The following is a 25,802-nucleotide window of genomic DNA, read 5'->3' as shown; positions in this document are numbered from 1 at the left end:
CTGCCTGTGGACCCTCTCCTCCTGGGGAACGGGAGGACCCCAGGCACATGGCAGCAGCGCAGCTGAGTGCAGGGGACAGAGCCCCGGGGCAGCCTCAGGGACGACTGGGCAGCAGCTGAGAGGGATCCGGGCTCACCTCGGCAGCTGCGCCCCCACCCATAGAGGACACTCCCGACCACAAATTCCTAACTTTACTGTCTCTCTCTTGTTTTTTTCTCCATAGAACTCTGTTTTGAAATATTTTTGTCTCCCAAATTGCAGTTGTTAAATAATTCATTCCTCATTTTTTATTAATCAAAGAAATATATACCTCCTAATAAGAACTTCTGATCAACACTGAATAATCAGTTCTAAACTGAAATGCTATAATTTCAGTCAAGAGCAAAGAAGAGACTAAATTCTACTCATGAATGTGACTTCCTACCAATTCTTATTAGTGTCAAGGGTTGAAAGCAGCTTGCAGCCCCACCATTCCTCCCACCTCCATCTTCCAAATGACGGAGAATATAGCCTTCATATATTTGCAGAGATCCAGAGAACCTAGCCAAAACAACTGTCCTCATCTTTATCACAACTAAAAGAGAGGGAAAAAAATCTTAAGATGGCTATAAACAAGTACTGATATCTATAGATACATATAGATAATTTCTATGATTGCCTCACCCAGGGAGGTGAAGATTGGTATCAATTCCTCTTTCTACAATTCCTGCCCTCCCTTCAGCACTGACCTTTCCCACCTTTACAAAGACACAATACTTAATTCTAAAATGTTAGGATAAGAGTGAAAAGCCACAAGCTCCAGAGACTCAGTCTCGGTGGATCCCCACCTCTGGGGGTCTGAGCATAGGAAACCATCCTGAGGGCCTTCCCCAGTTGGACTGGAAGGTCACTGCTTCTGAAGTCCATAATTGTGGCTGCTACAGAGAATTCCAAAGCCATTGTGGATATGAGTCCTGGCCCAAGCACCAGGAACTTGGTGCCCAGTGAAAATCTGTTACTGATATAAATAAATGAATACACCGTGCATCTTGATACTTCTTACTTTCTTTTTATTGGAATCTCAGGGGGTTCTGGTGGAGAAAGAGGGGAGCGAATGTAAGGAGAGATAATCAGAGTAACGGAGTCCTTTCCTGTTCCTCAGACTGCAAAGTTGACTTGTCATTTCTAATTGACGGGAGCTCAAGCATTGGCAAACGTCGATTCCGAATCCAGAAACAGTTCCTGACTGATGTTGCCCAAGCTCTTGACATTGGTCCTGCCGGCCCACTGATGGGTGTTGTTCAATATGGGTAAGTGCTGCTCGGAATCCAGAAGCCAAGTGATGTCTCACGCTTGCTTTTGTGCCACAGATCATACCAATACACCAGAGTACAGAAATCCATTCTTTTCTCTAATACAAATATAGATGAAAGAAACACACAATCCAGATGCCATTTAAGAAATCCGAGTCTTCCAGAAGGGAAGGACAGTTAATAAGTACTTGTAAACAAGTGGCATTTGCACTCCGGATTGGTAGAGAGGATAATATTTGGGAACTGAGAGAGCTGGATTGAAGTCTCAGCCCAGCCACTGCCAAGCAGAGTGGCCTCAGGCTAGGCCTTCATCTCTCTGGCCCTCAGTTTCTCCATCTGTAGATCAAGAAGGTGGACCCCTTCCAACCTCAACTACTAGAGCATTTGTTTGACGGACAGCGTCCTGTGCTCCCACCCATCCACCTACAGGTCAGACACCTATAGAACATGATGCTTTGGATTGAACTTTCTCTTTTCTCTGGGTAACCTTAGGCCTCTCCCCTGGTACTGGAAAGGTTCACCAGGCCAGTGCAGGAGACGGGGCGGGATGGGGACTGACTCTATCAGTCAGCTGGGCATCCAGGTGACTGCCCCCAATCCATTTTATTCTCTTAGGTTAGAAACTGAAGGTTCACACTGACACCCAATCTCAATCTTTTCTCTTATTCGGGATAATAAATCAATCTTATTTCAGATATGAATAGGTTTCTCCCTAAAACACATATTTTGATGAATAATAAGCAATCAAAAAAAATGAGCAAGCACAAATCTCATATAGTAGGTGGACTTTTGACCAAGAACCATGAAGGGCAGGATAATTATCTCACTTTCCACAAAGGACCCTCAGACACACCATGATCCTTCCTGAAAAGTAAAAGCATTTATATGTGACAACATCCAGAGGGTCTATAGACACTTCACAATTTCCCCAAGGATCTCCAGGAGTAACATATTAACCAAAGTTGTTACATCAGACACTAGAATATTTATTTCTGCATGGTCAGAAGAAATCATCAAAAGCACTTTATTTTCATAAGAACCTAAAACATTTATATTTTAGCATTAAATTCCAATAACACATTGAGTACTATCTTCTGTTCCTGTGAAGAAAAATTAGTAGATGGGTTTACTGGCATTTGTATGTAGTCAGAGTCAAATATATGAAAATCACCAATTGTTGCAAATGCCAGCTTTCCATGTCAAATGATCTATCATGAGGACTTTAATTTGAAATAGGAAAATAAGATTTTTTAGACACCGTTTTCTTGTTTTCAAAATGTCAACCTGTTATCATTCCCGCATTACTTTTTAAAGATAGCAAATGGGTTAGCAGGCTTCTTTAGGGAAGGCACATAAGTGTTTTAGTGCCAGATGTCCCAGTCAGTTTTACTGGAGGGTTGATGCTTGGTGTGCCATCTTGCATTAAAAATAGCTGCTTTAAAAGCTCTGTATACCAAGGTTGATAGTATAATATGAAAATAAGGTGATAAAGATGCAAGAAGAAAAATGGCAGGAGAAAAGTGTTGTGTGCTGATGAGAACACGGATTAAAGAATGAAAGTAGCAAAGAAGGAAAAACAATTCCATAAAGACTCCATCCCTTCAAAGAAATATTTCACCATGTTTTCCTGATGTGGTCTTGGAGAAAAGCATTTACCTCCATGCTTTCCGATTTCACTTTCTAAAAATGCCTTTGCTATTCATCTTTTTCTTTCCCATCCAGGGTCCTTATTAATTTGGAGGACTGAAAGGATATGTGTGTCTGTTTTCCTTCTCTTTATGCTTATAGAAGCTCATCTATCATCTTTACCCTCCTTGGGCCACAGGGTGGAGTGGAACCATGAACCAAGACAGGGTATCTTGAATTCTGCCCTTAGCTCTGCTGTGTGACCATAAGCAAGTCACTTAACCTCTCCATGTGAGTGCTGCCATCTATAAAGGATGGGAGACAGGGGCCAGACCAGATGATTTATTAGGGCTCTGATGCTCTGCAGGTCAGTGGCTGGCTCTGTCCTCCAAGACACCAAATAACTGAATGTTGGGCTAACAGATGAGACAGGCTGCTTCTCCCTTCCCTCCAGCCTCAGGCTTATCTTGCCAATGGGTCTCAGACCCAGGCAAGTTCGCTATGGATTCAAAGTAACCAAAGAAATTGACAGCAAAACGTTCTTGGGGTGAGAGGGTTATACCCAACTTTATTTCCAGGTGGCAGGTCAGTCACTAGAATCCCTTTCACTCAGAGCAAATCTGCAGGCAGCAAGCGGGTCTCTGCCTCAGGGCCCCTCTGTCTGCACAGCCGTCCTCTGGGGCTCTCTGCACAATCATCTGCACAACTGTCCTCTGGGCCTCTGTCCTCAGCGCTGCCACCACTCCAGCCTCTGCTCTGCTCGTCTGCAGCCTTGCAGCCCTGCCACCATGCCATGCCCAGAGCACTGGGCGGAGCTCTTTTTATAGAGTCAACAGCCATGTATTGCCCACAGGTGTGCAGTGAGCTAGTCAACCAGGGCCAGGTGAGAATCTTGGCCACAGGAACTCTCATTTTATCCACAGGCTCCATTAGGTGGATGGTCAGTAGTAAAGTGATGGGTTGCATGGATGTTATATATCCATCAGTGGAATATGCAAACAAAATAAATTGGAGAGTGGCTCAGCAGGGTGGGAGGAGGCTGAAGAGGAACTCCGTGTACTCAGCTGCTCTCACTTGCGATTTCAGACACGGGGCTTCCTCACCTGGGGCGCCTCCCTTCAATCCCTGCTTCACCAAACAGTTTGGTGCACAGACAGGGAGGGAATGGGGCAGGAAAAAGTAAGAAGGCAGAAGTAGATGCCAACAGGGGACCTGTCTTTTTGGAAAAGAAAAAGCTGAGGGGCTGGTGCTTAGCCAGTTGGGATCCGATTCCTGTCGGGGCATTCTGGGCTTTCACCAGATTCTAAGGCCGCCTTGAGAACACTGGGGACCGGCCCTTCTCTTGGGGAACCACAGAGCAGAGCATCGGGGCCTCAGAAAGCTCCTGGTTCCCCCTCCTTGAGTTACAGTGAGGAAATGAAGCTCTAAAGGAAATGACCACCCCAAGAGCGAGCGCTCAGAGCAGAGGCTTGGCCTGGGAAGCAGCCGGCCAGGCGGGAGGGCTCCGGTCCTGCAGTTCCCCTCTGCTCCGTTACCGCTGCTGCCGGCCCACAGCTCCCCCAGGGCTGAGTCAGAATTTAGATGTATACATCTTAATCTAGACTTTTAGAATTTAAAAGACTCATACTAACTATTAACAGGAAACAAAAAGCAAATAAGAAATAAAAATGATCTAATTATGAAATACAGCACTCATTCTGCATCCTGATTCTGAAGACTCCCACACAAAGATATTTCAGGTGCAAGAATCAGAAAACCAATGCAGGTAGCCCAGGTGAAGGGAAATTTATGTCACAGGACTGACAAGGGGTTGGTCATGCCCTGTTTTCCTGGCATGGCCATGTCTCTCTGCTTGTCCCCTCCACTCTCCTCCCAGCAGACCAGCATTGTCCTCTGCCAGGCTCATGCTTTCTGCTCCTCCATACTTGCTCTGCCTGAGTTCCTACTTCTGGCCCAAGTCAGGGGGAGAATCTCAACCACTGTGGTTCTGCCATGCCTCCTCCTCCACATCACCCTTTTCTCCACATGCAGAGACTGGTAACCCACAATCTCATTAATCTTCTCTCCACGATCATCACACACCTCCAGTAAGACAGGTGGCATTGTCCTCAGAGAGGGTGAGTGACTTTCCCAAGAGCACACTGCTGAACGACCACTGGAAGAGGGTAGATATGAAATCTTGGGTTAGTCCCTAAAATGTCAAAAAAAATGGACTTCAAAGCAAAGATTTTGCTCATCCACCCAGAAAGCTTCTAATCCTTGAAGCTTTCCATCAACTGAAAACTGAGACGCTGTGCTTGAACAAAGTCACAGACCAAGCCCTTGTCTTGCAAATGTATTTAAATTTAGAATTACACAGCCAACAGGCTCAGGATTGCACTTACTATCAACAGGAACACTAAAAGGCTAAATGAACGAACAGGCAGAGCACAGAGCTAGTAAATGAACTCTAGCAAACGGAAATGAGTGAAGCAAGCAGCTTGCATGTTTACTGCCACCCAGATCCACAGGTGCTAATATGATTTCATTTAAGTCCCCAATTTCACTATAAATGGAACAGAATTGCACATGTTCTTTTGAACTTCATAATCAACCCTGGGATATCAACATTGGAAAGCAGTTACAGAATAAAGTGAAACGTTGGTTTGTCTTCATTTCCCAATGAAATAGACTTTTTTTCTGCTCATGTCTCTACGACAGGTGCCCTGTGTTTTAGGGAGTGGCTCTGAGTTGAACTGCGTCTCCTTACTCTCCTTACTTCTCTGCCAACCCAATCTCAGCCCCAGACTGAAGCCCCTGGTGTCAGATCTTGTGTGGGGAACAGAAGAATGCTCCCTGAGGCTGTCCATGTCTGAATCCTCGGAACCTGTGAATATCTTACCTCATGTGGCCAAAGGGACTTTGTAGGTGTGATTAAATTAAGGACCACAAGATGGGGAAGTTATCCGTGATCCTGATCTAATCAAATGAGTCCTTAAAAGCAGACTCCCTTTCCCAGCTATTGTCAGTCAGAGGGAGATGTGACTACAGAAGAATGGTCAGAGGGACCCCTGCTGGCTTTGGAGATGGAGGGAGGGGGACATGAACAAGGGATGCAGGTGGCCTCTAGAAACTGGGGAAGACAAGGAAATGGACCCACCTTTAGAACCTTCTGTCTTGCCAGTGGGTTTCAGCTCCAGGCAAGTTCGCTATGGATTCAATGTGACCAAAGAAATTGACAGGAAAACATTCTTTGGGGTGAAAGGGTTTATTACCCGGCTTGTTCTCCTGGTGGTAGGTGGAGCACTAGCATCTCTGCCTCTGCCCAGAGCACTGGGCCGAGCTCTCTATATAGCACAATAATAGCTTATTGCCTAAAGGTGTGGAAGCGGTAGCCTAGCAACAGGCCAGGTACACCATCAGGTGGTTTAAGTTCAGTGAAGATCCTGGCCATAGGAACCCCAACTTCCCCACACCTTCCCAAAAGCACGCAGCTCTGCCAGGGAGACCCATTTCAGACTTCTGACCTTCAGAGCTGTAACCTAACAAGTATGTGTTGTTTAGACCACTGAGTTTATGGCCCTTAGTTACAGAAGAAATAGGAAATTAACACAAGAATCATTCTGTCGCATTCTCTTGAGTCTGCAGCGAAGGAGAGAGTGGAGAGACTGCCTGGGCCCTGACTCACGTTGGCAATACCTGGAGAGCTTTTCAAATGCTCATGCCCAGGCCCCATCACAGATCTATTTAACTGGAATCTGGCAATTACAAAGAAGTTGGTATTTTAGTCTATAATTCCAATCTGTTGCCAAGGTTGAGAATCACAACCTTACTAGAGGGGAAAGGACAGCTCAGCTTCCTGGAGGTAGAGGGGCAGCACCGGGCCAGAACACAGGTCACTCCAACACCTGCCCCACCCCCTGTCCAGGGCCTCAGTCCACAGTGCCTTTACTAAATTCACAGCACCCAGAGCAGCACCTGTCACCCACCTGGAGGGCTCTCCAGGGCCTAATGGCACTTGCAAAGACCCCACCATGCTGCTCCGCTCCTCCGAGGGACAGGCAGGGAGCCCTTGGCTCCTCAGGGACAGTCTCAAGGCTCAGAGAGCTGTGAGTACAATTTGCACAAGAATCTTATGCATTTTTTATTCCCCAACATACAATTTTACCTGATATACAAACAAAACACAGACTGCACTTGACTTCACCACTTCTACTCAGTGGTTCCTCCCATCTCCTATTGACTGGGCTTATCCCAGAGCCCCCCTAAGATCATTCTCCCTAGACCCCTACACCTCTAGATCATTCTTCTAGAGAAGCAGATGGTCACCCCAATGCAAATTAGAACCACTTGGGGAGTTTTTGGAAATCCCAGTGTTCAGACCAAACCTCAGACAGATTAAATCAGAATTTCTGAGTATGGGCCCGAGGCATGATTAATTTTCAGAGCTCCCTGGGTGATTCTATCGTGCAACCAGAAGGTGAAAGCACAAGTATTCCCAGGGGCCTGTGTTCTCATCTGGTGAATGCCAGACCCCTGTCCCCTTCCACCACCCCCTCCGAGGTTACCAGCTTAGAGGGATGTGGGAGCACCATCTCACCTCTTATCATCTTTTCTTGGAGCTTCTCCAGACTTTTTATTGCCCTCCCATCCTCATCACTGGCAGCCCTACCACTTATTTTCTTGATTCTTACAACATCCTCTAAGACATTGATACTCACAGTATGACCCACAGTACCATCTGGGAGGTTGTTAGAAAGGCAAAACCTCAGACCTTACTCAGGACCTACAGAATCAGAATCTACATTTTAACAAGATCCCCAGGTGATCAGATGCATGGCTGAGTTTGAGAAGTGCCAAACTGTCTGTTGCCAAGACATTGAATGTTTCCAGCCGTGTGATGTGGTTACAGACCAGTGAACCTGATCCTGTTGGTTCCAGGGTAATTTTCAGATCAGCAGATTGCATGTCCACACTTCCTCCAGCTGAAAGAGGCATACTGGTTAATTTTCTACTTTTTGGTGGATGAGTGGAAATACTAACTACAAAGAAATGCTCATCTAAAAACAAATTTTTCTTTTAAGACTCTGCTCCCCATCTCCAATCAAGTTCCTTGGCAGGCTGGCCCAGGCCACTGGGTTAGCCATAGCTGTTTGGTGTTTTGGGGGCCGGGTAGAATGATTTCATTTGGAGCCAGATAATGACCTCAAGGGATGAACCTGCCACCCAGCCTGCAGCTGCTGGCATGTCCTTACGCACCAGGGTCACCCGAGAACATCCTCCTGATTCCACAGCATGGTTCATCTCAGTGCTTAAGTCCGTAAATCATCACATTTTAGCACTAAGAAAATTAAAAGGCTAAATATAGTCAGGTGTCTTGCCTGAGGGTTTCAGCCCCAGGCAAGTTTACTATAGATTCGGTGAGACGGAGAAATGACAACAGAACATTCTTGAGGTAAAAGGGTTTATACCCGGCTGAATTCTCACAGCAGTAGGTTGAGCACCAGATTCACATCTGCATCCAGCAGTCTGCAGGTCCATAATCCACCTCCGTCTCTGCCTTTGCCCAGAGAGCTGGATGGAGTTCTTTATATAGTGACTCAGTCAATAACAGCTCATTGCTAAAGGGTGTGGAGGCGAGCATTAGCCTAGCAGTAGGCCACTTACATCATCAAGTAGTTTAGGGTCAGGTAAGGATCCTGGCCATAGGAACTTCCCTTTTCCCCACATCAGGTTATTTTATTGTAACCTTAAGGTTGTGCCTTGCCAGAGGAAAGTTTTGAAAGGTTCTTGCTACAGGGAATACGATTAGTTAATATGTCTCTACTGGCATAAAAAATTCATCTGAGAGGCTCACTCCATGAGACTGCAAGTATTCTGGGATGACCTAGTAGACTCTGGGACTTGAAACAAATTGGAGTCTTAGGACTGAAAGGACCTCAGAAGCACTCTAGAATCCAGGGCCTCCCAAATTCTCCTGAGGATAAGAGTCACCTGGATCTCTTGTTTTTTTTTATTTTAAAATGCCCAGTACCAGTCTAAACCTACTGAATTTCTGCCCAGAGGAGTCTTATAACCTATATGGTTTAAAGAGTGCCTTAGGTGAGCCTACCATCAAGGAGGTCTGGAAATACTGATGATCAGTCCCATTCCATGCCCCCAGCCCCAAGCTGTCCTAGGAATCACCTGTGCCTGCTTCTGACAGGTGCTCTTCATTCTTCTGAAATACTTGCAGTTGTCATTTCCTATCGAATGTTATCCCTTTCTATGCACAAATTCTGGCTCCCTATAATTTCCCATTAATCCTTGCTCTTCTTGCAAGCACAGAACAATTTATTTCCTCCTTGAGCTATAAACCTGTTTGTTTCATTTTATTTTCAAAGCAAATCTTTGATACTGCTGAGAAAAATAGTTTTTCTTTTAATGAGATCTTGTAATAAAATTTCAAATTAAAGCATTGCTCACATAAAAATACAGTGACATACCTCTTTGAACTTTTTAAATAGACTCCGTCTCTGCAAAGTAACCAGGCTAGGGAATCAGGCAACAGCCCATATAGCCTGAAAAAGGATGCATACACCCAGGGCCTCTGGTACCAAGAGCTCCAACAGTCTGCAGGTTAAAGACTTATCATTCATTCCTATGATCTAATTACATTACATTTAACATAAATAAATTTAACAAAGATTTATTGAGTGTTTACCATGCACTAAGCACTGAGCGCTAATTCATCTAAGTGGTTTGATTACATTTGCTGGTGGATGAATTCTGTGGCTTTGTCTCTAATCATAATTTTAGCAATTGGAAAGAGTTTCAGAGGTCCTCTGATGCAACCAACTTTTCAATCCATTAAAAACAAATAAATGTGATAGAGACTCTGTTCTTTGGGACTCCACCATCTAGTAAGAGAAGCAATATTTTTAAAATAAATAACATTAAACAAAATTAAAAGCATCCATTCATTGCGTGTATGAATAGCCCATCTGTCTGCCTCTGAAGATGAATTCATCCACCTCTGTGATGTAACAGAGGGAGAGAGTGATGAGCGTGAGCTTGGAGGTGGAGTGTTCAACTCCTCTGGGACCCAAGAGAGAAGAGGACATTTGAACTTGCTTGCTTTCATTTGTTTATCACATTGTTATCTATTCTCCCCTGTATAATGAGTACTAGGAATAGGAAATACTAGGACACCTTGCCTATTCTCAAGTAGGTTACAGTCGATCTTCATGACTTGTGAATTCTATATTTGTAAATTCACCTACTTACTAAAATTTATTTGTAACTTCACAACCAATACTCATGGCAGCCATGTGCAGACATGCACCAGAGGACATTTGAGTTGCTTCACACTCATTCCCAGCTGAGGTCAGACAAGCTCTGTCTCAGCTCTCATACTATAAACAAGTATCCATTTCACCACCTATTTAATGCCACCTTTTTCACGTTTTTGTGCTTTTCGCTAGTGATTTCACTATTTTAAATGGCCCCTGAGTGTATGCTGAAATGCTATCTAGTGTCCTAAGCACAAGAAGGCTGGGATGTGCTTATGGAGAAACTACAAGTGTTAGATAAGTTTCCTTCAATGACGAGTTACAGTGCTGTTGGTCGTGAGTTCATGTTAATGAATCAATGATTTGGTACATTAAGAAAAAGAAGAAAATGGCCAATCCGTATGGGAGTCTGCTCTGGAAAGTGCTTCAGTAATATCTATAATGCATGACGGAGCTATGGAAAACATGGAAAACTGATTGAACTCATGAATTCATGAGATGATGACTGGGGAAAAAAAAGCATAGCGGACAGCACTGTAAGCCTGAAAACCAAAGAAATTTATGGTAACATTACCCAATCAGGAAAATGCTAAACCCTCCTCAGCTAGGGTTTTTTAAACAGAAATATTGCATATCGTTAATTATTTATAAGAAACATACATTAAATTAGGTGTCTTCAAACAGAAACCTACATAAAACAAATTTATATATTGAGCTATTGATGAAATGTTGTGAGCAGAGGCCCACAGAAACCTAACCCTCTATTTCCCCTAGAAGCAATGGCTCAGTATTTGCTAATTTGCTGTTCAGAACAACTATAAAGAATGTAACTGCTGCAAATAATGAGACTTGACTGTATATGAAGTATGAGAAACAGGAAACCAATCAGTTTACAAGTGATCACCATTAAGTCATTAAGCCTCCTGAGCAGGGTTTCAGGGGTACCCCATGGATGCGACCAGGTGACTAGGTTCCACATTAAAAAACTTCTTTTTTCCTGTAAAAGCTTTTGAAAGAAAATTTTATGTTTTTGCTTTTTAAATTACTTGTCTATGAGCAACACTTAATTTATAATTAGCTATGATTTCTTCACAATCATCAGATATACTTAGGAAATCTAGCCCATAAGTCAGTTACAAATGTAAAGTTTTATGAGTTAAAACTTTTACAATTAACCATGCATATATAGCATTGTGTTTGGTAGTCAACCACTTATTTAATATTATCGATTATCAATTTCACAATTTTTAATTTGGTAGCCAATAATTTTTGTTTGTTTCAACTCATTTTTTTTTCTTTAGGCCCTGAAAAAGTTCATATTCTTTGGTCACAAGAGTTTGAGGATTGTGAAGCTTATGCGTTTTGGGTCAAGGGGACAGGAAGCTGGAGCTTGGAGGGTGGGCACCATTGGGGTTTTCCAAATGAGGAAATTGATGAGCAAAGGCAGAGTGCTAGAAAAGCAGGAAATTATGAGCACCTCATCCTGTTCATTAGAATAACAGCAAGTGATTGTATATAGAGGAACTGCCTGAACTTGAATGACAGGAGGGACGGGTTCTGGGACTGAGCAAGTAAAGGTAGAGTCCAGGTTTTGAGGCTACGTGGCTAAACAGAAGGTTTGGGGTCTAAATACTAGAGCATTCACTGCAATCTATTTGTAAGAATATAAACCCATAAGCCCTCAAACCCAAAGGGAAAGATTACCGGTGGGAGCGCGTGGGCTGTGGTTCCTCCTCCCTGTGACCTGCTCGCAGGTTGGGTCACTGTAGCCTGGGTTCATGGGCTTTTCCGCTGCTGGTGGGTCATAAGGTGGAGCTCAGCTAACTCATCCACGGTTCCCCATCCTGCAGTTGGCTTTGTTGATGTTTTTATTGCCTTTTTCTATTCCTAAACTAGAACTAGGTTTTCATCTGATGGAATTTCACCTGGTTGTGTTGTGCCCTACCACTCTCCTTGGTTGAGCTTGTTTTAAACTATCCTTGTCTTCCCTGAAGGTAGCTCAGGTCCCCTCTCATTGGCAGAGGCAGGACTTCTGGGCATTTTGCTTTGTTGTCGTGTAAGAATCGGCCCATGCCCCTCACCTTCACTAAAGGAACAGAGGACAGAGAGGCATCCTTCCAGCCTCTTTACCAGGCAGGCAAAGCGTATCTCCTCTCAGGTCCTAGGGAGCCAGCTTCCTGGTGACTGCCCTGCCAGGTCCCCCGAAGGACTCACTGAGAATCTGCTGTCACCCCCTCGTCGCTCCCACCTGAAGCTGCCTCTTCCTGAATCTCTCCCTGGTGTTTGTGGAAAGGCTGCTTTTGAAACGTCTCCTGCTCCTGCTCCTGCTCCTTGAAGACATGGTAACCTGCGGCCAGGACCAGCAAATTACACAGCTACATAATTTGCAGGGCCCTGTTTTCAAAAAGCATTAAGAATTTCAAGACATCAGCATCAGAGCACTGAAGCAAGTGTGGACCGTTCTGGAGTGTGGGCTGCGGGCCTCGAGGCCACAAGGAGTGAGGCCCTGCAGCTGGCTGAGGGTCAGTGCTTCGGGAGACAGTGATTTTTCAGCACATCCCCACCTCCTCCTGACAGAGCCCTCGTGCCTCCCAGCACACCGTCCACCTGGTGTCAAAGGCATCCTCACCCTCTTGGCTGCTCCCAAGCCTGTTCACACTGCTTAACCAAGGAGACCGGCTCTAGAGAAGGATTCTCTATTTCTCCACTTAATTCACTCAAAATCCTCTCCACCTAACCTTTTCCATGCTTCAGTGAAATAGATGTTGACCTTCTGGGTAAGATTTGAATATTCTCACATAGACACAAGAGCCACAAAACAGAAGACAGCCTTGACACCCTGTTAGGATGCCATTCCAGGGCTATGCACAACCCAGAGAGTGGCTATCAGCCGAGATTTTCTTTCTGGAGAGAAGAGTCTGGGGAAGCCTGGGGACATCCTTACATTTGCAAAGTCCCACTTGACAACAGTCCTGCTCAGTAGCAATAGGAATGTTACGGTCTTTGTTTTTATCAAGATGAGGGAACTGAAGGTGAGGTCCACACCGAGGAGGACCCCAGCCCTCCTATCTCACCATTACTTCTGTCCACACTGGGGCATTTTATAAACCATAGCTTAAGGCTTTGAAGCAGCTTCCATTCTATTTGTTCATGAAAGAATCAGCTCTGATTTCCGCTTTCATCCAAAGGCAGTAAGTTTCCAGCTAATTTTTATTTCTCTTTTTGACTCTTCAGAGACAACCCTGCTACCCAGTTTAACCTCAAGACTCACATGAATTCCTGGGATCTGAAGACAGCCATAGAGAAAATTACCCAGAGAGGAGGGCTTTCTAATGTAGGTAAGTGATCCAGATTCAAATCCTTCTTACCACTTTCTATGTGGTTGTCTTCTAACATTCAGTGTAGGAGGAGGAAAATGTAATGATAATCCATCAAAAAATGACTCACATGCTATCTGTTCTTTCAAAAATATTACCATGGATTTAGGGGCCAACAATTGTTATCGCACATATTCTGGAGCATTCCAGTATGCCTGGTTCCTGGGATGGCAGCTTTCTTCAGGACAAGCAGGACTTGTTTACAAGTCTCACCTATTTAACATTAAATTTTGTTACCAGTTCTGTTCAGGAAGCTCCACGGCGCCCCTTGGGTATCATCTTCCAATCAGCTCCTGTTATAGTGAGGACCGTGCAGAGACACATGTTCTTTGTGTCACACTGAGTTTCCTGTGATGTCTGAGCCTTGGCGGGGGGGCAGTTTACCAGAAGTTCAAGGCCCAGCCTTCAGTGGGACAGGTCCAGAAATCTCATTTTGTCAGTTGATATGGAGGTGCCCAGGCATTAGGAAACAAGTTTCATGTAACCTAGCTCAAAGGATGCCAATGAGCCTGTGCCAATGTATCAATTTATAAATGGTAGTCTGGCTTTGGGGTCACTGGAAGGGCTATCTACTTCTTAGGGAACCTGTTTATACTATCAAAATCCAAGGACATAGAGAAGTGAGCCACAGTTATTCAGCATGATGCACATACAGGATATAGAACTGTCTTCAAAGGAATACTTTTAAAGTTACAGTAAGTCTGATTATTTCCTCCCCTACCTCAGTGTCAATCTCTATAGACCAGTGCATTAGAATCTGGCAAATGAAGAGCCTTTGATCTTTGAGCAATGTTAAATAAACACCCGCCATGTCACTGCTCTCTGGGGTCCCAAATTAATACAGTTGACCCTTGAATGACACAAGTTTGAACTACTTGGGTCCACTTATACGTGGATTTTTTTCAATGAATATATCAACACTTGTCATTGGATGCAAGACAGAGGATGCCACAAGTGATGTGGTCAATAGAAATGGAAAAGGAAAAAGGACACCTGGTGGTTCTTAACACGTGCTCTAAGCAACTGAGCTGACTGGCCACTGCCTGGGCCAGAGAGAATGCTGGGATCTGAGCAACGGGGAGGAGCTGAGGCCCTGGTGGGGTAACTCAGACGAAGGAGGCAGGAAACCGCTGTCCCTCCTGGCCAGGCCGGACCCGCTCTGGCAGGGACAACAGAGCAGCTAATCCACGCTCTGCTTGCTCTCTTTTCTCTGTTGGACTCCACAACCCTCCCATTTCCTTTCTACTTGTCTACTCTTTGCTGCAGCTGAACTTAATTGACCCATTCTATAGACAGTAAAAAGCTAGTAATAGTTAAGTTTTGGGGGAGTCAAAAGTTACATGATGGAGGATTTTCAACTATGCTGGAGGTCGGTGCCCCAACCCCAAGCTGTTCAGGGGTCAACTGTATTACCTCACCACAAACATGATAGAGTGGATTTCTGACTTGTTTTCAATTTAATACTTAGATCAGTAACATCCCAGTAATGTATCATGGAGAAAATCTTAAAAACTTCAGAAGACACTATTTCCTTGATGGGATTAGAGAGGTTATCTTAATAAAATCAGCAAATCTTTCTAGTGGGTAGCATGTTCTATCTCTGCCCTATATTAATCAGAGCTGGGGTTCAGAGAACAGAATGTAGGTCAGCTGATTTAAGCAGAAAGGGGTTTATTTCAAGGTATTAAATGGTTTTGAGAATTACTGAAAGGGCCAAAGACACGAGCTGCAGGCCGAGCGTTCAGAGACGGCCTCTAAAGGCATTCTTTGGAACCGGGACAGCCAGCATGCTGCCGCCTCTTCCAAGGTCAGGGGCACGTTCTTGAGTCTGCCACCCCAGCCCCTTCAGGAATCTGCTTCAGCCAGGCAGCTGCTGTGATCAGAAGCCTCTGCTACGGCTGCCCACTCCAAAGCCACGCCTCGCCTGCTCCACGCACACCCACCAACCGAATGTCCTGCACCCTGCTAGCCCAACACCAGCACAGCTAGCGACCCAACGCAGGCACTGTGCACAGCCCCCAAGAAGCCAGTGCGCTACAGGGACCGGCCAGCAGAAGTAGCAGGACTGAGAACACAGTCTCTGCCTCATCTGCATCCTCTAAATCTCACATGCACGCATCAATTCATGAAAGTAAAACAAATCCAGAGCTGCAGTTGCCAGGGCGTCTCAACAATGAGGTTTTCAGACTTGTAGCCTCTGCTTTCAAGGCATGCTAGAAGGTGGACAGAATGTGCATCGAGCACCAATCGACCATGGCCTCCGATTTCAGATGGCACAAGGCCATGGTGATTTTATGCCACCCTGGGCTCCAACATTAAGCCAGGGGGTACTGCTGGGTGCCTTGGGCCTTGAGAAAATGATCCCTTGGCTATGAAAGCAGTTTCCAGAAGCCTGGTTTTTCCTTTAGCAACTGTGCTCTATGCAGCCAGTTCACATGGGTTGGCTAAGACGTTTCTCCAGCAACTGTGTATGTAACCATTTGGTCCTTTTCATTTGACAGATAGGATTATACTAGTCAGTGAAGCCAGGATGCTGGCCAAAACCAAAAAATGACATTAATCCTAAAATCTTAAGAAGGTGATTGTTAACTTTTATTTAGATTGAGGACCCCTTTGACAATCTCCTGAAAGCTATGGCCCTTCTACCCAAATAAATATTTATATACACAAAATACTGTGTCTAATTTCAGGGGATCTGTGGATACACACCAGCAGGGTCTCAAGCAACCACAGAGCTCAGTTTATGAGCCTTAATATATGCAGCTATGCTGACATAAGGTGACCGGTTACCCCAGTTTGCCCAGGGGTATGTGGAGCTTTCAGTGCTAAAACTGGAGAAGTCTCAGCAAACTGGGAGAGTTGGTCACCCTACTGGGTCCCGAAAATTTCCTGAGGCCCTAGACAGTGTGAAATATGTACTTGGGAAAGGCATGTTGGGAGGCTTCTTATAGCTCACAACTGACACTCTCAGCTGAAGCAGGTCATTGTCATGGGAATTTAGACACAATGACCTACCTGAGCCCACACAGCCAGTGGGCGATGCAGCCAGGGTGAAAACACAGTTTCTTAGTTTCAGGTGGCCAGCCAGACCTGTACCCCTGGCATGGAACTAGACAAAATACACCACTGCTCCCAGAAGGTAGCCCTCTTCACCCAGCAGCTCCTGGAGCACCTGCCTCCTCTGAAACTGCAGGAGGCCAAGAAGCAGCTCCAGCACCCAGGTTAACTCCTCCCACCCACGGCTCCAAGAAATGAAGGGGGCTGCCAAGGGTCTTAGTGTGGCTCCAGCACCCAGGCAAAGAGGGACCCTTTCACTCGCATGAAAGTCTCTCTCACCTGTCTGCTGGTGCCTAAAATACATTTTAAAAAAACAACAACAGAATTAGAAGTTTAAAGGTTTAGAGTGAAACTGAGGAGGGAAGTAGATGGTGGTGGTGATTTCACAGCATGAGGAACACACTTAGTACCTCTGAATTGTGCACTGAAAGAATTAATGTGGTAAAGAAAGAAGAAAGAAAAGAAACAAAGGGAGTGAATGAGTGTTTTTGTGACCTCTTTATGCTGCTGTGATCTGGGCCTTTCTTTATAATCGGCATGGTCATCATCACTGAGCGTGAGTTTTCTTTGTCTCCTAGGCCGGGCCATCTCGTCTGTGACCAAGAACTTCTTTTCCAAAGCTAATGGAAACAGAGGCGCCGCTCCCAACGTGGCCGTGGTGATGGTGGACGGCTGGCCCACAGACAAGGTGGAGGAGGCCTCAAGGCTCGCAAGAGAGTCAGGAATCAACATTTTCTTCATCACCATTGAAGGTGCTGCTGAAAAGGAGAAGCAGTATGTGGTGGAGCCCAACTTTTCAAACAAGGTATGTGATTGCCCAGAAACCCAACCAACATAAGGATTCCATGCACTTTTCAGAGCGGAACAGCCATCGAGGCTGTTTCTCATTCCTTCAAATGGGCGTTGAGCCTACTTCCAAGAAGGAGGGCCTCCAGTGAGGGTCTACGAAGTCTGGAACCTGGAATTACTCTCTCAAAGCAAGACCCCAACCCACCTGGGAAACTGAGGCCAGGATCAGCAGCTTGGGAGGAGCAGGGTCCCCAGGCCTCACACAGAGGCTCCCTGGGCAACTCCCACAGCCCACAGGTACCTCAGCCTGGCAGCCGAAGGAGCCTTCACACAAGCATGCACACGGCCACACACACACTCTCACACACATGTACACACACTGCAAATTAACCGAACTGATAAACAAGAAAAAGGAAGGTCTTGAATCAGGTCAGGGAGATCAGGTTTTCAAACACTGCTGTTGGGTTCTGTGGAGATGCCTGGCAGGAGAAGGCGGCAGAACAGATGGGGATCTAGGCCTCCACGTGCACTCTGCCAAGCAGCCCACCTTTTATGTGTTTTACCCACTGGGACTCCACATAAACCTTCCTCCAAAGAAAAGACTTCAGCTTTAGGAAGGAAGGGAGGGAAGAAAAGGAAGGCCATGTACTGGCTTGTTCTGGATGCCCTTCCGGCTGAAATAGTCAATGTTTCTAGATCTGATGGCACTCAACCTCCTGCGCCATATTGAACAGCTGACCCCTTCATTGTCCTTTGAAATTCTAGTCTCCCTTGACTTCCAGGACACAGTGTAGCTCTTACCCCATTTTCCCTCCCCTCTTTTCTGTCTTGCACCCTTGGGGTAGACTTGTGCATGACTTGATCTTGGCCCTCTCCTCTTTGCCCCCTAGGCTTTCTCCTCCAGAATCCGGGCCGGCACACAGTTGCTGCCTTCACGCACAGCGGCGCCACCCGTCTGCACCCCTGGTCTCTTGAGCTCTACTGCCGTCAGTTTCCAGGGAACTGACTTTCTCCACTTGATGTCCCTAAGAACCTTAAATCTTACATGTACAAAGCCAAGTGCATCATCATCTTTCCCACCTAAATTGGTTCCTCCTTTGGACTTTACATTAATGGCCCTCTGCCACCCCAGAGGCCCTGTGTCATCCCAGGATGCCTCATTAGCCACCCGTCACCTATGTCACATCTGTTACTCTCTGCCACCTGGTGTGCCCTCCCCAGTTCAAGCAGTACTCCACATCTGGTCTGTTTCCCTCCCTGATCTTCCAGTTAAGCTTGGGTTTCATACTGAAGCCCAACTCATGTTTATTAAGAGTTCTTCCAGTCCTATGGGGTCCTTGCTCCAAATCCTTATGACTCCCCATTACTCCTGAGGCCTCTGAAATGTGGTCCTAAACCACCTCCGTGGCCCATCTACTGCAACCCCCCCATGGGCCCCATACTCCAGCCCGCTGGTCTCCTGTCCACGCCCAGCACCACTCTCTCCCACCATGGCCTCCCTCAGGCTGCCTGGAGGGACCACTCCTCTCCGACTGTCGGCTAGAATGCAGCTCTACCTCAACACTCACCGTGGAAAGTTTTATAAACCCTTTGCGATTTTTACAGACCAATTTAAAAAGATTTCTTAGGCCGTTCTAAGTCATTTCTTGCTTTAAAATACATTTCTGATTATACAGCTTCATCTGTAGTCTTCAGGTCTATGATTCTCTCTGTGACCCCAGAGTCGATGGCAAGGAGGAAACACTTCACTTCGGGAAATCAGCCCATTCGCTTCCAGCAACACACCAACCAGGTGGCCCCATGTCTATTTGCAGCTGCCTTAAGTTTTTTCTGGAAGAATCTTGGGCACAAGTAAATAAATACTCATTTTCCTGGATGCAGGGTTGTCTGGAGGACAGAGCTTAAGTTTAGAAGGCAAAGAGGTTTTTGTTCCAGACTCAAGGACTCGGGGATGTCCCTCGCAGCTGGGCCTGTTTCATCCTTCATGAAGTGGGGCGGGGGGGGTTCCACCTTGTAGGGCTAGGTGGGTGTTAAGGAGAGAATCTCTCCATAAACATCCAGCGTGAGCCTGACACCTGTGTGGAACCTCTTCTTGGCAGGTGCAGAGCTGCTCTGCAAACATTGCTTTAGCTATTTCTCATGTGTGCCTTGTTTTCCTAATCAGAACAAAAGCTTTCCTTAATCTTCACATATATTGACACCCAACAGGGCCAATCTTACGGCTGGCTGCTGGGACAAAAAGACTGAGGGGCCTAGAGAGGCATAAGTCTGAAGCTGAAACTAGTGATTCACATCCCCCTCTGGATTTGCTTAACTGATGGCTCTCTGCTCAAACAGAAACCCCAGCAGGAGTAAGAGTGAGTCCAGGGATGACCTGAGGGGTCTTTGCCCCAGTGAGTGCCTGACTGGGTGAACTGAGATGGAGAAGGAACTTTAGGAGGAAGAGTACAGAGAACAAGGGTCTGTTTGCTTCTCCACCTGCCCTGAGGGTCAAGGGTAATGTTGGTAGACTGGAGCATTTAACCCTGACTTGGCGAGTGTCCCTCCCCTCTGTCTTCCAGGCTGTGTGCAGAACAAACGGCTTTTATTCACTCAACGTGCAGAGCTGGCTCAGCCTCCACAAGACCGTGCAGCCCCTGGTGAAGCGAGTCTGTGACACCGACCGTCTGGCTTGCAGCAAGACCTGCCTAAACTCAGCAGACATTGGCTTCGTCATTGACGGCTCCAGCAGCGTGGGGACAGGCAACTTCCGCACGGTTCTCCAGTTTGTGGCCAACCTCAGCAGAGAGTTTGAGATTTCAGACACAGACACACGCATTGGGGCTGTGCAGTACACCTATGAGCAGCGGCTGGAGTTTGGGTTCGACCAGTACAGCTCCAAGCCTGACATCCTCAACGCCATCAAGAGGGTGGGGTACTGGAGCGGGGGCACCAGTACGGGGGCTGCCATCAATTATGCCCTAGAACAGCTCTTCAAGAAGTCCAAGCCCAACAAGAGGAAGCTAATGATCCTCATCACTGACGGGAGGTCCTACGATGATGTCCGAATACCAGCCATCACTGCCCATCACCAGGGTGAGCCCATCTCCCGACTAGTCTGGGGCTGAGCACCTCTCCGAGGCTTGGTGGGCCAGGGGGACAAGAAAGGGGCTGTCTTTATGCACTGGTTTTGTCTGCCACTTAAATGTTCAAAACCATAGGGAGAGCATTCGGGGTGGAGTCAAACACTGCAGGCCCCGAGTGGTGAAAAAGGAACACGGTGGGGAGCGTCTGGGTAGTTTCCAAACTGCCATGGCAAACGCCAAGGCCTGCAGGTGATGGGGAACATTCACCCTCCCCTTTACATCCTGCATCCTGAGGTGTTGCACACGAAGGTGTGACACATTAAAGAAAACTGGACTCATTACTTTAATCTCTACTGAAGATCCCCAAACTGTGTTGGAAATATGAAGAAAACTAATGTTTTAAAAAAAAAGCACTACTTTTGAAAGCAGCTGCTAACCAGATGTTGAGGATTCTGGAGAGACCTCAAAGAAAGTGTCCTTCAAAATATTTAAAGAGATATTTCCATATGTAGGGTTGCATGAATGCAACAGGAGGCTTAAAAATGTGAAAAATAAACAAAATGTTTTTGTAAATGTTTAGAAAATCAGTCACATTTTATGCCTTTTTCATAGAATTGATGTTTGATCACAATTTTGAAAAGTGCCATAAAATACCATAAAACTACAACAGCCTGAAGCAAGTCCCTGGTGATAGTGACACACCCAGTGCTTAGCGGCCAGCAAAGACCTATAGATAAGGTCTGCCAGGCATGACACATTCAGGGTCCTGGATTTTTTCTTCTTTGGGGCCAATACTTAGTTTGGGTCAGTTTGAAGGATTTGGGGTGTTCTTTACAGCTGCTTTTAATCCTTCCTCAAACAAGGAAGGGTGAACATAAACAAGCCTTCCCAAACCAGCAGTTCTAGCTTCTGGAAACCAAAGTACCCAGACACCAGGTTCAGGCAGTCTTCCCAGCGATTTATCCTGCGGAGCCCGTGGGGTGCAGTCACAATGGCTGGATGGCAGATGGCCTGCGTGCCAGTAATCACCATGTTCCTTGGGTACATGTCAGCCGAGTGAAGATGGTTTAAGACTCAGAGACAACCTACCCAAAGTTCCCAAGTAAGTGGGCAGAGCCAGGTGGACCAGCTCTTGGCTGCAAGCCTAGGGCTCTCCTGCTTTCTCCAAACATCTGTCTCCAGCTCATACTCCAGCGCCAGCTCCACTCCCACTTATTTTTCTAAAATGACCTCCTTTGGGCCTCACCCAGAGGGTGTCCTCAGCCTCCTCATCAGAAGTGAAGACTGAGGGAGATATCCTGGAGGTGATCAGGTCTGCCATGTTCTGGGCAGCTTTTAAGAACTAGGACCAATAGCCGCAAATGACCTGGCGGCAATGAGCATTGTGTCCCTGGGAGTGTCCACGCCAGGCTGGGTGACGTCTGTCAGAACTGCCAGTAGAAGCTCCCGTATAGCAACGGTGGATTTAAGGATACAAAAAGTTAATTTATGATATTGTTTGTGTTGTCTTTACTGAAGGGCAGCCTTTCCATCTTTGAGCAGAAAACAGGGGCCTTGTCAGTCTGAGCCCCATTCTGCAGCAAAGCTGTTCCCACTGCCACTTGGCAGCATATTAAAGCCCTAAGTTGGCTTTTCCCAATGTAGACAATATTTAGAGAAGAGACTGGCGGCTTAAATGCAGCTTAATGAGCCACAAATGAAAAGCAGCTTACACCAGAACCATATGAGGTGTGGCTGGCTGTCCGATCAGCAGGACAGGGATCCAGAAGATGCTGGAGATAGAGACACCACTATCAGTAGCTGGGAGACAGAAGCCTGGGCAGGAAGGCCTCTCTTTCGTGGCCATCTTGCTCACCCTACTCTGGCCTGCCTGACGGTGGCGTGAGAATGGGCTTGTGTAGAGTAAGGTCAAGTACCTGCTGACCAGCTGCTCCAATCCAAATGAAGAACCACCCGTCAGGCAGTCTCCCAGTCTTCCCGCTGACAGTAGATGCCTAGTCTCTGAATCTGCCCTTTCCTCCCTAGGGCATCTCACTCCATGGCGGAGGGCAACACCTTTAATCCCATTACACTCTTTCCCATTTGCATCTCGACATCCTCCAGTCCCTCCCTAAAAAAAAACCAAAGTCCCTTTGACTCCATGTTCTGTTCCAGTTCCTACCTGCCTCCTCCTCTTCCCAGCCCAATGTCTGGAAAGGATTAGCTCTGTGTGCTGTCCCCACAGCTTCACTTCTTTTTCATTCTCAACTCACAGCAATTCATTTGGTTTCTGTGGCACCTACTCCCCTGAAACTGCTCTCACCCATGCCTTGTCTCTTCTAAATCCAACGAGCACATTTTCATTTTCATCTTACATGACCTCCTGCAGCATTCAGCACTGTTGGTCACTCCCTTGCATTGAAAACCTGGGTGGTGATGGAGCAGATGCTGGGTGACCATCTCTCCAGGTTGTGTCTGCCTGGCTATGAGGTTGCACTCTACAGCTTGTAAAGTCACCCTCAAGCCTACAGTGATTCAATTCCACTGCTTAGTTAAAAAGATCTTGAGCTGAATCTTGATACATTTGAGACTCCCTGAGATTTTGTTTGGCTCTACACACAGGGAGAGCAGACACATGCATGTGGTGTGATTTGCATGGCACCAAAAATGTCCCAAAATATCTCCCCCTCCGCTGCTCCTGGACATGGATTTCTTATCATGTATTTACTCCATTTTGTCTATTTTTTTTCCCCTGAAGACTATAAACTCCTAAGAGATAGCAGCTGTACCACTTTTGTTACTGTTGGCATATAGCAGCTGTACCACTTTTGTTACTGTTGGCATATAGCAGGCATCCATGCTTTGAGGCACATTTCTGATTGTGGATTTGGTTGCATTCAAATGCAACAGCCAACAGAACAACGATTCATTGGCAGTGCCTGTTCTTGGGCACGTTTGCTTCATGTCACCCTTGTCCCCGCAGGAGTGATCACCTATGCGATCGGCGTTGCGTGGGCCGCACTGGACGAGCTGGATATCATCGCCACTCACCCTGCCAAGGACCACTCCTTCTTTGTGGATGAGTTTGACCACCTCTACAAATTTGTCCCCAAGGTCATCCAGAACATTTGTACAGAGTTCAACTCCCAACCTCGGAACTGAGTTCAGAGCAGGCCGAGCACCAGCGAATGCGGTGTTCCTGACTGGCCCTGGGACAACCCCGAGTGCTCTGTGGGGTGCACGGGGCAGCAAAGCACGTGGGGCTCGGGAAATGGAAGCACTGTTGCTATTTTTTGCCGGTGTGGTTCTTCATACTTCAAAACTTGGAGTTAGAAAGATGATCATAAATTTATAGAATGAAGCAAAATGAGACATCATTTTGAGGGTACTGAGGATTTTACATTTTGAGAAGTGTTTGCAAAATAAATGTTCAGCATAGAGTGCAGTACTTTGACAGGCTTAACTAAAGCTTTGGTGAGGTTTTAAAATCTTTATTTCTCATCAGAATCTGTAACCCCCAGCAAGTTTCATTTTTGTCATGACAATATAGGAGTTGCTTAGTTAACTGTCTAACAGGATTACATGTAATCACTCTGACTGTGTTGTGGGTAGCGCTCACAGGGTGTGTGGCAGGGCCACCTTCTGCTCTTCATGTTCCCCAGAGGACCTGCTGTGCACTCAGTCCTGGCCCAAGGTGACAACACACCATGGGAATGAGGAGAAAATGTACCAGCCGCATGGCTGCTCCTCACTTATCTCCCATTTATCTGTTCTCTGAATGCTATGTACCTGCAGTTCACAGCTTTAGGGGTGGGTGGGGAGCAGCCCCGGAGGACCAAGTTGGTCTGGCTTAGAGGCAGTGCATTAGGCTGGTGCAGACATTCTTAGCCTCCGCTGCACACTAGAATCTCTTGGGAGACTAAAATTCTCATTCCCAGGCCCAACCCCAACACCAGTGACACCTGAGTCTGTTGGAATGGAGCCTGGACCCTGGCATGTGAGAAGAGCCCCCTGGTGACACAGGTATGTACCGGATTGAGAACCACCGAGCCACTGCTGTGGGGTCAGTGCAACAGCTGTTTCCTGGGAAAGCCCCTGGTTACACCTGTTTCTTGGGTCCCACCCAGTTTAGCATTTATCCTGGAGTTTTCATTTGTTAATAGATATTATTATTAATAGTTACATTAAAATGAATCAGGATGGGGTTTGGTTGAACTCCATGTTTTACTTCCAGCTTCTGCCAAGGACTCATCTCTTTGGGTGTGAAATACATGTAAAATGGGGAACATTCAAAGGAATCATAAATAAAAATGACTTACTTGACAAGCTATGTTTTGTAAAAATATGTGTTGGGGAATGAGACTCTGAATGGAGGCAAAAAGACAGCTCCTGTGTCAATACTTTGGACAAAATAGGTACATAAAATCCTGAAGATGTTGTCCATTTGACAGAATTTTCACTGAGCTTACCAAATCTGTCAGTGCCTGGAGAGAGGATATCATCAATTAAAAACATTGAGGTCCACAGAGGAGAACCAACTAAAGGTGTCAGCAATTTCAAATTTATTAACCGTAAATTTTACTTTGAGCACAATTATGGAAGGATTTTTCATAAACCTCAAAATCAAAAATATTTTCAAAAAGGAAATTCTCCAGGAAGATATCTTTCATACCATGGTCTCAACTCTTCCATGCCCTTTCTCCTCTAAGGCAACCCAAACAAGCAGACAAGGAGCTTTGGGCCAGCTTCTCTCGATGCATATGGTATCTGACATCCACTCAACTTAATTTTCCCACCTCCCGGGGGTTAGGACCCTTTGAAAGAGGTTTATTTGCTAAATGTTTTGCAACAAAGCTCAGCTACAAGTTTCCAGCCAAACCAATAGGGTTCAGGGCTCAGCTATATCTTGTTTCTCTGGGCTCCTTAAACCATTTTGAGCAGGACAAAACCTCCATGAGGCAAGCCCAGAGGGCCTGGCATGGGTTAATAAAGAAGACGATGCTTCAGTGTCCCAGGATTTTTTCAGCGTCACAGAATTTTTAACCAATGATGTTCTGTTCCAGTCATAGCCCTAAGAAAAGTTCTCCCCTTAGATTACCAGCACATAAATGTAGTAAGTGGGAAATATGTTTGGAAGCAGGAATTTCAGTTACGGTGGAGACACATTTATTCAACTAAAGCCTTTAAGAAATTCACAGCCCAATGTGAAAACCACACACAGATGAACAATGAAAATCATATGATTAATATCGTGGGATTGTGCACAAAGGGCATGACTAGTGATTGCAAACAACCTCATGTGAAATAAGATTGTAATAGTCCCTAACAGCAAGGGTTTGTGGCATGCTGGGCACTGTACGAAAGGCT

General features: G+C 46.1%; 1 protein-coding gene across 2 annotated transcripts in view; it reads left to right on the top strand.

Annotated features, from left to right (window-relative positions):
* VIT (vitrin) overlaps nucleotides 1-24,789 on the top strand; it is a 99,264-nt gene extending 74,475 nt beyond the window's left edge. For both annotated transcript variants that reach the window (XM_036931640.2, XM_036931639.2), the window contains 5 exons: nucleotides 1,142-1,289; nucleotides 13,403-13,506; nucleotides 17,181-17,407; nucleotides 19,953-20,466; nucleotides 23,419-24,789. In XM_036931640.2, coding sequence (XP_036787535.1) covers nucleotides 1,142-1,289; nucleotides 13,403-13,506; nucleotides 17,181-17,407; nucleotides 19,953-20,466; nucleotides 23,419-23,597 — 1,172 coding nt within the window. In that variant the 3' untranslated portion in view covers nucleotides 23,598-24,789. The remainder of the gene's footprint in view (nucleotides 1-1,141; nucleotides 1,290-13,402; nucleotides 13,507-17,180; nucleotides 17,408-19,952; nucleotides 20,467-23,418) is intronic.
* Nucleotides 24,790-25,802: the final 1,013 nt, after the last annotated feature.

The sequence above is a fragment of the Manis pentadactyla genome, chromosome 2 (genome assembly GCF_030020395.1).
Source record: "Manis pentadactyla isolate mManPen7 chromosome 2, mManPen7.hap1, whole genome shotgun sequence".
Classification (NCBI taxonomy): domain Eukaryota; kingdom Metazoa; phylum Chordata; class Mammalia; order Pholidota; family Manidae; genus Manis; species Manis pentadactyla.
Note: the sequence above shows the minus strand (reverse complement) of the source record. Positions and strands in the feature narration are given on the sequence as shown.